Source organism: Amblyraja radiata, chromosome 10 (genome assembly GCF_010909765.2).
Source record: "Amblyraja radiata isolate CabotCenter1 chromosome 10, sAmbRad1.1.pri, whole genome shotgun sequence".
Classification (NCBI taxonomy): domain Eukaryota; kingdom Metazoa; phylum Chordata; class Chondrichthyes; order Rajiformes; family Rajidae; genus Amblyraja; species Amblyraja radiata.
The window spans coordinates 58,602,392-58,616,115 of NC_045965.1; the positions used below are offsets into that span (position 1 = coordinate 58,602,392).

Sequence of the window (13,724 nt, forward strand, 5' to 3'; positions counted from 1 at the left end):
CCATATCATTCACTCACAGGGCCCGAATTCCCAATGCATCCGTTCAACGTGCAACGTCTCGCTAGCTATCACCATTACTTCTGATTGTAACGTAGAAGCCTCTTTGACTACTACCTCGTCTGAACGCCGAGACTGGAGTCACCAAAAGCCCAGTTCTCCCGGATCCACACAAAGAGTAAAAAAAAGCCCACTGGTCGGGCTTCGAAGTTCCATTGCCCGAGGTCCTACAGAATTTGTGGGTGAAAGAATTAATCATCTTTAAAGTGCTTGAAACCCCCCTTTTACAGAGAGACTGCGACACCGGATTGTTGCATAACCAAGGAGGGGAGGGGGGGGGGGGGGGGGTGGTGGGGGGTGGGAAGGGCAAAGCAGTGACAGCTGAAACAATATGTTCTATTTCGTATCCACTGCAAGAGCAATGTCCTTAGGATTTGAATTGTGCAACATCTTGCAAAAAAATCCTGAATTGCGGATATTCTTTGGGGTTTGTAGCCCAGGACCTTCCGGACTGCAACAACTGCCTGTCAGCATCAGAGCCAATTGCAATAATAAGCTTTGAATCATTTTAAATGTGTCTAAACCTGCGTTGGACAAAATCAATCTGCCATTTGTTGGCTCAAAAGGAAATCACTTGCACAGTTTGACGAGCTGCTTGCATCCCCTTTAGCAATCCTTAAGTTATTTCTTTATCTGTCAGCGTTTTCCTCGGAGCCTCTTGTATATTTTACCTTTTTGCTTAGACTTCAGGTAATAAGAAACGGCACTGACCCCTCTCATCCTTCCGATTACCTTTCTGAAGCATGAACTTGGTATAAAATCACACATCAGAAAATTCACTGTAATTATTTTGCAATGCTATCAGCACCGATCCATCAAGACGGGAGCCCAGTAGTGGAATGCAGCTCGCAGCCATAAATGCGGCCCAATAGCGGTCCGCGCTGACTGACAGGTTTGGTAATTAAGTGATTGTATAGACCTCTCCAACTGTTATAACAACCTTATCAGGGCCCGTCTGTGGACAGAACAAGCTGAAATCAATGTGCTCTCTGCTCTCTGAGCATTTCTGATCATGTACTCAGACTGAATCTTAAAGATTTGACAAAAGAAAAATAGAATCGCTAATCGCTAGAATCACTCTTAACATACGGAAGGGGTTTATAAAAAAAAAAAAAGAATGTTTCAATGAATGCGGCCGCTCTTTCTGGCTTTTATAACCAGGGTTGCGTCGTAAAATAAAATCTATTATTTATTCCCCGAGCCTAATTATTAATGAATCTACGGGGACCAATGCATTTTAAAACAAAAGCTCATAATTTGGGATCGTATTTAACATTCGGACGATGTTGATACCCCGATCGACAGATGACGGCGGTCGGCTGCGGGTTGTGTACATGCCAGATGCAATTAACATGTGTCTTGGGGACCCCCTACTTTATGTCCGTCCCTCGGCTTTCAACGTTCACGTTTGAACGTTCTTATCTCCTCTCTTGTCACTCTGCTAGCCGGACAGCTCTACCTTCATACGGTAGCAACATACACACATACACACACACACACACACACACACACACACACACACACACACCCACACACACACACACACACACACACACACACACATAATCACACAAAGACGCGTGTCTGGTTTGACATTTAGGTTAGTGGACATTAACAAGTAATAATAGTTGATTGCAGTTGTACTTGAGTAACGGGAGAGTGACAACCTCAGAACAAACTTAGGAAAGGATCAATAGACTGCAAACCTCTAATTTACTAACACTCCATCGACCATTGGCCTCGACTAATAACATGATACCTTAACTGATAGCATTCAATTTGTCCCTGCAACTATACTAAACCTAAGAAAGCGATCGATTGAAGCTCAAAGAGGCGATTCTATTAAATGAATGTTAATTAACACGTTAGATTAGTTTCCCAGGCTTGACTGACAGATTCTGTGATTTCTTTGATTTTTTACCACGCTATAGGCCGATGCAGGGAAACAAGTCTAATAGAAAATAAATTGGGTATAGATTACTGCCATTGATTGCCTTGCCTCGGTATACATGGAAGAAAATTGTTAAATTATTTCACAAAGTGGACTTGACATTGCGTTAACCGATGCCTCATTACCTGTCTTGTTCGGCATGTGGGTCAGATTAGCTTTTATGTAAAATTATTAGAGAGTTGTAGGGGTGGTTCAAAGGACGCGCCTTCCCTCTACCGCGTTGGAGGGCGCTGAATGAATGCGACGACGAGATAGCCTCGTTAAAAGTTTTCAGTTAGTTTGCAGGTTTCGGGGGTCGGATGCCGACCATGGTAAAACAACTGATGAGGCGATTTTTGACCCGTTGGTAAACTCATAACGGTGGGCCTTGACTTCAGACCAAATGCGAGTTATTTCCAAACGTATTACCGGGTTAGCAACATCTAACTTCGAAAATTGGAACATTCTCAAAGCATTGATTGAATAAAATCTGACCATGAGCACTTGGCGTAGTATAGCTTTACCCCATGTCTGAAGCATCTGTGTAGATTTCCCCGCGATGATGGGATGCGTCCGAGAATGATCTCGTTAATTGCTTTATTTTTTTCACCGCAGAGATGTTCCCCCCCCCCCCCCCCACAATTAATAATCCAGAGATTATTAAAACAGCACTGGGACAGGCCATTCGGCCCATAATGTCTGCGCCGAACATGGTGCCAAGACCAACTCCTATGTGCCTGCATATAATAATCCAGACCCTGTATATCCATGTGCCCATCTTAAAGCCTGTTAATACACTGTCGTGAAATCTCAATTCAAAGTTTAATAATTGTAATAATCATGAGATTTGTTGTGGATTGATGTGGGTTTTGGATATTTACCGAAGATGGCTTGCACTAGTATTCAGCGAACAATAAAGTTGGCGGAAACACTAGGCTTAACATGAACCTGGCTCTTGAAGGAAACATTTTGAATTGAGATTTGATAAACCAACCCAACTATTGAATATTGCAGATGTATTACTGCCATTATTTTTATTTGTATTATATATTTCAGAAAGACGTGTTGCAACCCTTTTTGTTAAGAAACTCATAATCGCATGGATAAGACGAGTGAAATAAGATGTTTAGTTTGGAAAGGACCCTGAGCCGGGTATTTCTGGTGAACATGGTATCAGTTAGCGCCATCCAGCAGCCATTGAAGAAATGGCAATCCGATTACATCTATGGAAATATGCAGAGTATTATTTTTACTGAAAGCCATACGATATGCATCAATCTCTTTCAGGAATATCCATTTATCACGTTCGTGGGCCATCACTTATTTTATTTCCCTGGTAAGATAACAACAGGTTGTAATAGTTGTGGTTATGGTAAGAAAAACAGGCTGGCGGGTTCAAGGTACAGGTGCTACCTAAGTGCGCCAGGAGAGATTCATGGACTATATGTGCAGTGCGCCACAAGCGCATTGTTTACCCCTCTAAAGAGAGCATAGACAGATACAGTCGGGGACAACTTAATCATATCGATTACACCCAACCAGGTTTAAATAAACAGTAGGGTGTTATTTCTCCAGCGTAAAGAAATATGCAATTGCCAATATCTCCGGAATATACTAAATAATGCCCAGAATAGATTCGGTGTCAAAGTCACACTTGCTTGTTGATACATATAAGGAAGAGTCCGGCCTCACTGTCATTGCCACTCTACTGCACCGTTGTATGATGTTATTAAATAAGTCAATAAGTTGTTTGAAACTTTTAAAGACGCTTGTACAACTCCCACAGAAGGCAGAAGGCGTGGCGTGTACGCTTTATTTTTGAAGGCGTGTGCAGGGCGATCTTTTGCAAATTAAATATTTAAGCATCGTTCTATAATTGAAATTACAAGTCTCACCCATTAGCGTTCTACCACATTTCCATTCATGTTTTCATCTTCGAAAGTAATTCTTAATATGGCCATATTGGGTAGCATAAGCAAATCTTACACTAAGTAGATAACAAAGCCATCATTATTTTTGGTGTATTTTTTGCAATAAAAAAATGTTGTAGATAGTTGTTTCAAAACCCAAGTTAAAGGAGCTACTGTTAACTCTGGTAGAGGGCTTCAACGCTTTTAACATGCCTTGCATCGGGAAGCGCGTCTTGTTTGTACACACATTGGACTCTGGAAGATGTTATCACGCTGATGGTGGAGAGGACGCCTAACCCACAAGAAATATTGTTCATGGCACAGAGACACGTGCGTTAATACTGCGTCATTGATATTTCCCAAACAGCTTTGCAAGCAGTAAGGAGGGTAGCCTTGGAACGCAGGAAGTACCACAACCAATTCACGTACAGTAAACTCCCACATTTTGGTATTTTGAAGGTAACTGTTTTTGTGGCGTTGCTGGGGTCATAGGATCTTTCTTCCCTTCAACCGAGGGAGCATAAAATAGTTTCACTTTGATGACTCATCCAAAAGACAGTCCCTTAGGCCAGCGCATCCTTCAATCGCTTCTGCACTGGCCTCTCAGCCTCGCGTGTTGTGGCAACACACTGGAATAGAACGTGAATTAGCGTTCTAGTCCAGAGGCGAGCGTGCAGTCGACCAAGTCACGACTGACACCGTAGTACGTTTCCCTGCTGACAATTGTAATCATCCAACTAAACTAGTCTTGCACTAAACGTTATTCACGTTATATATCACACAAGGCACGGCTCGATTGAAAACATGTGTTATCTTTCCGCTGACTGGTTAGCAGCAACAAAGGTTTTTCATTGCACCTTGGTACATGTGGCAATAAACTAAACTCAAACTCAAAAACTCAAACTTTCAGGGTACTTTCAGACAGAAAGTGTAAACATTCGCAGGCGTGTGGGAACTATCCGCTGAGATTGATCCCCTCGATCGCCTCGTTCGGTGGATGGTCTTCCGATTGAATCTTTGATGCAAATTCATAACTCGGTCCATTTTCTTTCTATGTTTTTGGTCGGATGCAAAGTTTGCAAGTTTGCCAGTTCTACGTACCCTGTTAATCCCCACCATAATCACACGAGACCACGCCACCACGTTATGTAAAACATCCAACATCCAATTGCTAATTTGTAAATCCAAATTAAAAAACAAAACAAATAAATGATATTGCAAATACATTTGGAATGAATGAAGTGAGCGGCAAATGAGAAGTTTGGACGTCCTGGTTCGCTCGGCAGATTTCTCGCCTAGTGTATTACAAAAAAAAATCTTGAGGATGTATGCTCCCGAAAATTCAGCTACGAACAAAAATCCGTGCTGCGGGCGCTACGCTGTTTCCGAGCTCTTAGATGCCAAAGAAAAAAAATGATAAACACCTCAATTAATTATTTATGTGGAATATTTAAACAATGATCCCCCCCCCCTCCCCTCTCATGCCTATGAATATTCCTGCTGTAAACAAAAAACTCTTCGCTTTAGCCCCGTATCCGCCTTTTGCTCTTGCTGCTAATTCATCGGCGAAATGCAGATGTTCGTTGCCAACATGCAACACCGTCATTCGCGGAATAATGTTGTGTGCCTTGAAACCAGAGCACTTGTTTACAATACGGCACAAGCGCTTCGCAAATAGAATGGTCCGGCGCTAATAAATGCCACGCGCATTGTTATGTGTGCATTGTTGAAAATGGTACTTTTGAAACGAGACATCTCCAGGTATATATATAATAAACAGCGAGCAAGGTCGACCTGCCCCGTGAGTCGGCCTAGCTCAGTCTTGTTAAACCGGGCTGCTGTGGTGGACGCATAGAACAAGGCGAGCGGGCGGTGAAAGACCCGACACACCACAAGTGTAGACGGCAACAGATTCCTCGCATTATGCAACTGTCCAAAGAAAGAAGAGATGAAAGATTGACAGAGGTACGCTCCAATTTAAAATCCGTAGAACGCCGTGCGAATTACATTTGTATTCTTACTTTCTATAACTCAATCGTTTAAAATATTGCGTGTAGAGACTCGCTAGTTGAATTTCTCTCCATTTAACCGACGCGTTTATATATATCTCGGATAAATACACGTCTGGATCACAGTTCAAGTAATACACACGCGTGACATTTATTCAGTTTGAAATATCATGAATGTTTAGAATTACATAGAAACTCCACACTCTATTCATAATGTTAGCTCACACTATCTCTCTCCCCACCATATATATGCATCTATTACATATGTATAAACACCAGGGCTAGTCTAAGAAGTGTGGAAATAATTCTTTCCCGCGATGTTTTAACATTGGCAAGATTCGGCGCACAGATAAAGGCAATACAAATCAAATAAATGTTACCTTGGGTCGGAAAATCCTTAAAATGGAAAGCTGAAGTAAAATCCAAGTCCTGAAAGTTTGGATCATTCATTAGCACCTTATAATTACCCTGCTAATTAAGATGACACTGTACTTAATCATGAGTAATATGCCGTCATGTCATTGGCATTCCCCATTATTCTGACATTCAACAAGAGTCGGGGTTCAGGCCGGACTGAAATTAACACAAGTTGATACACTCTGCAACACCGCTAGAATAATTTGGAGCGTCGCATAGCTATTTCATATTATTCGCGCAAACACTACCGGAGGACCCTTTGGACTGAATCGTGCTTCACGAGAAATTAACTTCACCAGGGATCATTCACGAAATGAAACACCGCTATATATATATATACTTGTATATACTATATATACAATATTCTATATTCTATATATGCAATACTTGTATATTATATTGTATTATATATATACACAACATTGAACGTATATATATATATATACTTTAATATATATACTTTGCTTGTATATATTTATACGTACTTATTTATATATATGTGTGTATAGATAAGTACGTATATATACACGTAAAGTATATATACATTAAAGTGTACACACACACACACACACACACACACACACACACACACACACACACACACACACACACACACACACACACACACACACACACACACACACATATAAATATATATACTTTATTTTTTATATTTTGTAATGCCCGTATACATACAGACACGGAAATAAATCAATAGATTCGTATTTGGGGGAAATCACACACGAAATTGAGGCAAAACAACAAATGCAGCAAGTTGTATAATTATTTGGCACTTAAATATTCTGCAAACAATGCATTCTTGTTTTCAGTGGCCCTAACATTTGTGTAAACGGGTAAAGGGTCAAAGTCAAGAGAATGATGTGAAATCTTCCGGGATTTCAAGTTGAAGAATAATTACCAGAGTCGTTTGTTTCACTTTACTGTTATTTCATACAGCCATTCTCTCCTGGTCATGCAGTGATTAGGTCAGGGGGGCAATATAAAACAAAAATAACATTTGTTTAGAAGAGCGAGTGGCTTCCCGGTCACGCACACTATAAACAATATTTGTTTTGCGTTGTGTGGCATTAGACGCAACGTTGGCATTTGCGTTGGCATTTAATTGGTTCTGATAGGGGTAAATAAACGTAGATTAGAGCGATCATTCGCCGAGGCTTGCAGAATATGCAGACAATTAATGGATATTTTTGATTCGTGGCCGCGTGTAAAGTTTGTTAAGATGGCCGATTGACTTTCTATATTTGAATTTAGGCGATTTAATAGATCAGCCAGGCGGTGAGAAGAAATGCAGTAGTTTCAAATGTGAACCTGGACCCATTGTTCATGTGGTTAGATTTCGTGTTAATTTCATTCCTTTCATTTGAAATGTACCAGGCTAGGGGAATAGTGGAGAAACAACCCACACAATTGCAGCACTTTATATTATATATATATATAATATATATATATATATATATATATTATATATATAAAGTGTGCATATATATGTGTGTGTGTGTGTGCGCGCACAGATTTTGAATGAAAGGTTTATTTTGGTGTGTGCAGCGTTGAATGCACCAGACACGAGAGGTTGATTGAAAGAACACCTCGGCTCGATCGCCTGTTCCAAATGGACAAGATAAAACGCGGCCTGCGCGATTGGTTTGCGGCTCGTAACGTCAGCCTGTTGGGCATTGGCAGACCAATGAGTGGGAAGAGTAATAAAATAAGCGCTGTATTATAATAAGAAAAAAAAATATGACACTCAGCAATGGCAGTGACGTCAGGTTAGGAAGTGAATGTCGTCCAGCGCTAGCGATTTCAAGCGAGAGAGAGTGGTGTCTGGGACTTATTCTTGCTCCATCCGTTCCACACCTCAACTTTGAACAAAGTTGAATAACAAGACCAAGCATCGTGGATTACCCCAGTTTTTTTTTTGCATTCCTGATGTATTAATTTTACCCCCAAAAAAGTGTGTGGGGTTTTTTGTGTGTGTGTTGAGGAGAAATATTTATAGCCTTAGTTTTGTGCAGCAAAGTTTACAGCACGTGTGAGTTTACAAATTCATTCTTTTTGTTTTTGTTTTTGTTTATAAAAAAAAGAGAGATTTCAGAAGAGAGCAAAAAGGGCGAGGGTTAGTCTATTCAGTCTCTTACACGCACACACACGCACACACACACACACACATTACCGTTCTTGTTTGTGAACAGACTAATCGTAAACCCAATTAAAGTACTGGTTTGAGATGAAGATGCGTTCTTAAAACTGTAAGCAACGGCGATGGAAGGATCGAACGGGTCTAAATTTGGAATAGACACTATTTTGGCCAACAGTTCTGGTAGCCCGGTGCTGGTGAACGGTGATTATCGTCACGGCGACAGCAGGACTTCAGATTTTCGAAATCAGGCCACCCCGTCTCCCAGCTCGGAGATAGACACGGCGGGCACGGCTCCCCTTTCGCCCATGTCTATGGAACATCAGGAGCTGCATCTCGGGCCGGACAAGCTCCATCCACATCAGCAGCAAAGTTTGCAACAACAACAGCCGCCGCCGCCTCAGCAGCAGCAGCAACTGGCCGCGGGCGGCTCTGCTTCCCGGACTTCCACCTCATCGTTTTTAATCAAAGACATCTTGGGCGATAGCAAACCGCTGGCAGCGTGCGCCCCTTACAGCACCAGTGTCTCCTCGCCCCATACCCCCAAACCAGAGGCGGAATCCTTCAGGCAAAAGGCAGAATCCGAAGAGGCGAAGAACCGCGACAAGCTCGACAAACGAGATGACACTCCGAATGATAGCATGAAATGCAACGGTGAGTCCGCCTTCCTCTTGTTTATATTACCGCTTGTTTTTTTTGTGTGTTAGGTAATCTGCAACTCACAGCTTTCATAAGTACAACGGTACATATGTATCGGTACAGATTGACAGCATCAACCGAGGTGGGGACATTGTCAGGGATTTCAGGGCACATCACAAAATTACTGAAAAAAAAATATATTTCTACTGAATAATTGGGACGCTTTGAGAGGTTACCTTTGTGGCTAATTTGTTTTTCGTTCAGGGGTCCTCTAAACATTTGCTTTTGAGCGGTGCCGTGCCAACTGTCATCTTTGTCTATTCCTCCCTCTTGCCGATTAACGGGTCGGAGTAAATATAAACTCCGCCGAATTATCCCACGTCTTTTTGAAAACATGTCAGGAAAAAAAGGGGGCTGTGTAATTTTGTAGAGACGGCGGGATCCGACTGCGTTAAGTCCATTGCTCGCATGCAAGGGAAATGATAGCGTGGGTTGCCAGAGGGAAAAAAACTAGGCCTTGAGATTTTTTTTTTTTGGCTGCACGTTTGATTTTTCGTATCGTTTCGCTTTTTTTTTGCCGACTATAAGTATGGAAGAAGGAAGGAAAATCCTTCACGGGAGTACGGCAGAGAAAGTCGCCCCGTTTACTGTGCAAAATTACACGAAATCAACAAAATAATCCATTTCAGAATAACAAAACTGATGTTAGGGTTGGCATTGTACTAATACAATTTCCTCTCTTCTCTGCCACGAGTAACACATTATGGTTCTTACTTGAGGTAAATGGTAAATGCGCTATCAATAGACTGATTCCTCATACGTGCAATAATCTGTTTAAATTTCAGATGATCACTTGCCAAACACTTCTAATGATACTTTATCACCATCAGCCATCTTTGTTGTTGTAAATGAAAAAAAAAAGATCATTTTTTTCTATAATTCATTCAATGATTACTATTAGCATAATAGGAGGGGAGGAAAAACAGATGTAGAGGCCGAGCTGGCGATTTTAATGCCCGCATCTCCCAAGTGGGTCAATTAGAGAGATTATTGTTGTTCCAGGAGGGAAGATCGCGCACGCAGCGTTGCAAAAACTGGTACAAATAGAGATAGATTGACATATCGATCTTCGTGCAATTCGGCAAAAAACTCAAAGTTGACAAATAGTATCCGGGATTCTGAAACAGAGACGTTCCCTCGTTTCTATCCACCCAGGAACAGAAAAAATGCGCCAAATCACTTTCAACTCTAGGCTCCCGTTACTATTAAAGGTCGAACATTTGCGTTGAATTTGCTTTTTTTTTAATAGACACCGGACTTTTGAATAATTAATAGATATAAACCCAGCATTAAAATATCGCCCATGAATTGGAACTGCATTAAAGCAACACAAATGGTTATTTTGCACATGCAAATGATATGCTAAATTGTTCAGGAAATTGAACTTTTTTTTTCCACATAAGATTATAGGATGTCTCGGTAAAAAAAAAAAAACATTTGCATGCCGCCACTGGGCATTTAGATTCATACGTTACGGTTTCTATGTCGTGTTAGGCACAAAAGAGGAAGGCGACCGTGAAATATCCAGCAGCCGGGACAGTCCCCCAGTGCGGGCGAAGAAACCTCGGAAAGCGAGGACGGCTTTTTCGGACCATCAGCTCAACCAACTTGAGCGCAGTTTCGAGCGCCAGAAATATCTCAGCGTCCAAGACCGCATGGACCTGGCGGCGGCACTCAATCTGACAGACACCCAGGTCAAAACCTGGTATCAGAACAGGAGGTATGTGATGGGCTATTGGCGGGGCTGATACACACACACACACACACCAGCGGCGCCTGCGAACGGGGGAAACTCGGCCCCCGTGTAAAATGCACAATAAATCGGCCAATGCCCGCCGTTGTCTGTACCATAAACTTATATACAAACAGATAGCACGAAGCGATTACGCTGCAATTAAAACAAAATCCACATGCACCATTAACGCGCCGCGCTGCCCGCACGGACGTTAGTTAGATGCAATGCAAAAATACACTAAAACTCTGACCCCATCCCCTCCACCTTCCCCCACAAGCTGAATGTATTTTAACTCCTTAAAATTCCCTTAAGATAAACCCAAGAATCCAAACTTTTTAAAATTCTTCCCATTTACCTGAATCCTGTAACCACCAATAAAGTCAAAATGTATTCATCAGTGTTAAATATATATCGCTCTATTTTAATATATATATATATTTAACACATATATATTTCCACAAAGCAAACTGTGTATTTTTAGTACCCGCGTTTCGCTCCTGTTTAAAAGGTCGGCTGTTTTTTTGTTGTTGCAACATCTAATTGCTGTAGATTTTAATGATAGATTCATTTGAAATATTCTCCCAACTGAACTTTAATCTTTGAACTGATAAACAGAACAATGGTCCGTCCCCTCTGCCCCGCCGGAGGTGGATATGTGTTGAAGTTAAAACAGAACAGCAACTTCATGTCTGACTGTAACAGATGCGAAACGTTGCAGCGAGTAGGATGGCCATACCAAGTACCATTCCAGCCACAGTTTTTCTGTCTGATTGCTTACAGTTTTCAACCATGCTAAATCTGTCAGCCAACATCAACATCAACCGTTTCCAAATCTAAACGCTGCTTACACTTTCTAACCTTTTTTTTATAATACCGCGCACTTCCATTTCGTTTCCCCCCCCCTGTAATTATTTGGATAAAGCAAGTTGGAAGCGGTTAACTTAGGCGATCTCCCATTTGTGCATCGTAACATTGCAATCCCACTTAGTGTTCGCGATTTACCATTAAAATGCATATATCATTACTTAGTCTTACCACATTATACTGAGCCGCTTAAAATGAATGTAATATTCAAAATAGTGAGTAATTTATTTCCATTCATACGCATTTATTGAAACTGTTTGCTTTAAGGGTGTTTAAAATATTAAACATCTTTCTAGTTAGATAATCGATATATGTCCTTCAATTCAGTTAAAGAAATGTGGTTTCAAATGCAAAATGAATTCTATTGCTGGATATTTTAGATTTGTCTCGTATAACATCGTTCCCTTCGATTCACTTGTGTGATCACAAAGCCTTATTCTATTCTTTCTATTCCTGTTTCATTTCAGGACGAAGTGGAAAAGACAGACCGCCGTGGGGTTGGAACTCCTCGCCGAGGCTGGAAATTACTCCGCTTTGCAGAGAATGTTCCCATCGCCCTATTTCTACCACCCAAGTTTACTAACTAACATGGACACAACGGCGGCGGCGGCTATGTACATGTACCGGACTCCACCGCCCCACCCCGGACTACAGCGGCCGCTTGTCCCGCGAGTCCTGATCCACGGGCTGGGCCCGGCGGGACAGCCAGCACTCAATCCTCTGGCCAGCCCTATCTCGGGCACGGCGCACCCCCGGTGAGAAAGAGAGAGAACGAGAGAGAGAACGAGAGGGTGAAAGGAGAAGAGGGGAAGAAACACACTCACACATACACACACAGACACACACACACTCACTCACTCACTCACACACACACACACAGACCGCGGAAAGTCGAAAGACGGACAAAAACAAAAACGGACTCTGCTGTAAAGAGAGGACAAGAGGATCGAGAATAACGGACTTGGAACTTTGCACTGATTTCTCGTGACCTTTTCATCTGAACGTGGCATGCACCGGAATAGTGGGATGTGTACATTTTGAGGGCGGCGAGGTTTACGCGTATTTATTATATGTCGCCTGGGAAAATCCGGTTGAAACTATCTATATAAACGTTACTAAAAGTACATACAGATTTTTTTTCCTCATTTTCATGCAGTCTTTTCAATCAAATAAATACTTAGCTCAAGTAAACTACTGTTTGATTTAGTAGTTCTGGTTTCTATTATTATTATTTTTTTGTTTGTAAAGGCGACTGAGAGACAAAATCGTTTTTTTTAAATGAATAATTATCGGACAATGCGGTGTAACCTGTAATCGTTCTTTCTGGGAATAGTGTTACGATTGAAAGGACACAGTTGGGTCGCTGGTGAGATTTGATAGAAAGCAGCGAGCCAAATGGAAGGCGCCCGGCGAGATGCGGAGATCGGCTGCGGGGGGACTCTGCGCTAAACTGGCTCGTGAGGCTTGCGCCCAGTCATCCCCTTCCGCACAACTACGAGTTGGCATTTTGACCAATATTTTTTTACAAAAAAGCTCCTGGTTACTTCACGGCATAAATCCGTTCTACAAACTTTTGCTGTGGACTTTGGAGGAAAATGTGAGATACGGAAAATATATTTGGGCGCTTGTTTAAATGTTTTTCCCCCTCATTGTAATAACTCCATGTATTTATTATGTTCTCTTTCTCCCTCTATCTCCCTCTCTCTCCCCCTCTCTCTCCCCCTCTCTCTCCCTCCCTATCTCTCTCTCTCTCTCTCTCTCTCTCTCTCTCTCTCTCTCTCTCTCTCTCTCTCTCTCTCTCTCTCTCTCTCATCTCAGTCTCTCTCTCTCTCTCGCTCTCCTCCTCTCTCTCTCTCTCTCTCTCTCTCTCTATATATATATATGTGCATAGATAGATAGATAGATAGATAGATAGATAGATAGATAGATAGATAGATGCATGCATATA

General features: G+C 41.8%; 1 protein-coding gene and 1 long non-coding RNA gene across 2 annotated transcripts in view; one reads left to right on the forward strand and one right to left on the reverse strand.

Annotated features, from left to right (window-relative positions):
* The window catches only part of LOC116978007, a 9,182-nt gene extending 1,970 nt beyond the window's left edge, over positions 1-7,212 (reverse strand). Inside the window, exons 1-2 of the long non-coding RNA XR_004413350.1 lie at positions 7,176-7,212; positions 646-648 (exon numbers count right to left, since the gene is read on the reverse strand). This is a non-coding gene — a long non-coding RNA (uncharacterized LOC116978007). The remainder of the gene's footprint in view (positions 1-645; positions 649-7,175) is intronic.
* Positions 5,294-12,967, forward strand: barhl2 (BarH like homeobox 2). Its single transcript, XM_033028984.1, has 4 exons — positions 5,294-5,862; positions 8,534-9,132; positions 10,672-10,897; positions 12,244-12,967. The coding sequence occupies exons 2-4, from the start codon at positions 8,604-8,606 to the stop codon at positions 12,533-12,535; spliced, it is 1,047 nt and encodes a 348-aa protein (XP_032884875.1). The 5' UTR covers positions 5,294-5,862; positions 8,534-8,603; the 3' UTR covers positions 12,536-12,967.
* The last annotated feature ends 757 nt before the right edge of the window (positions 12,968-13,724 follow it).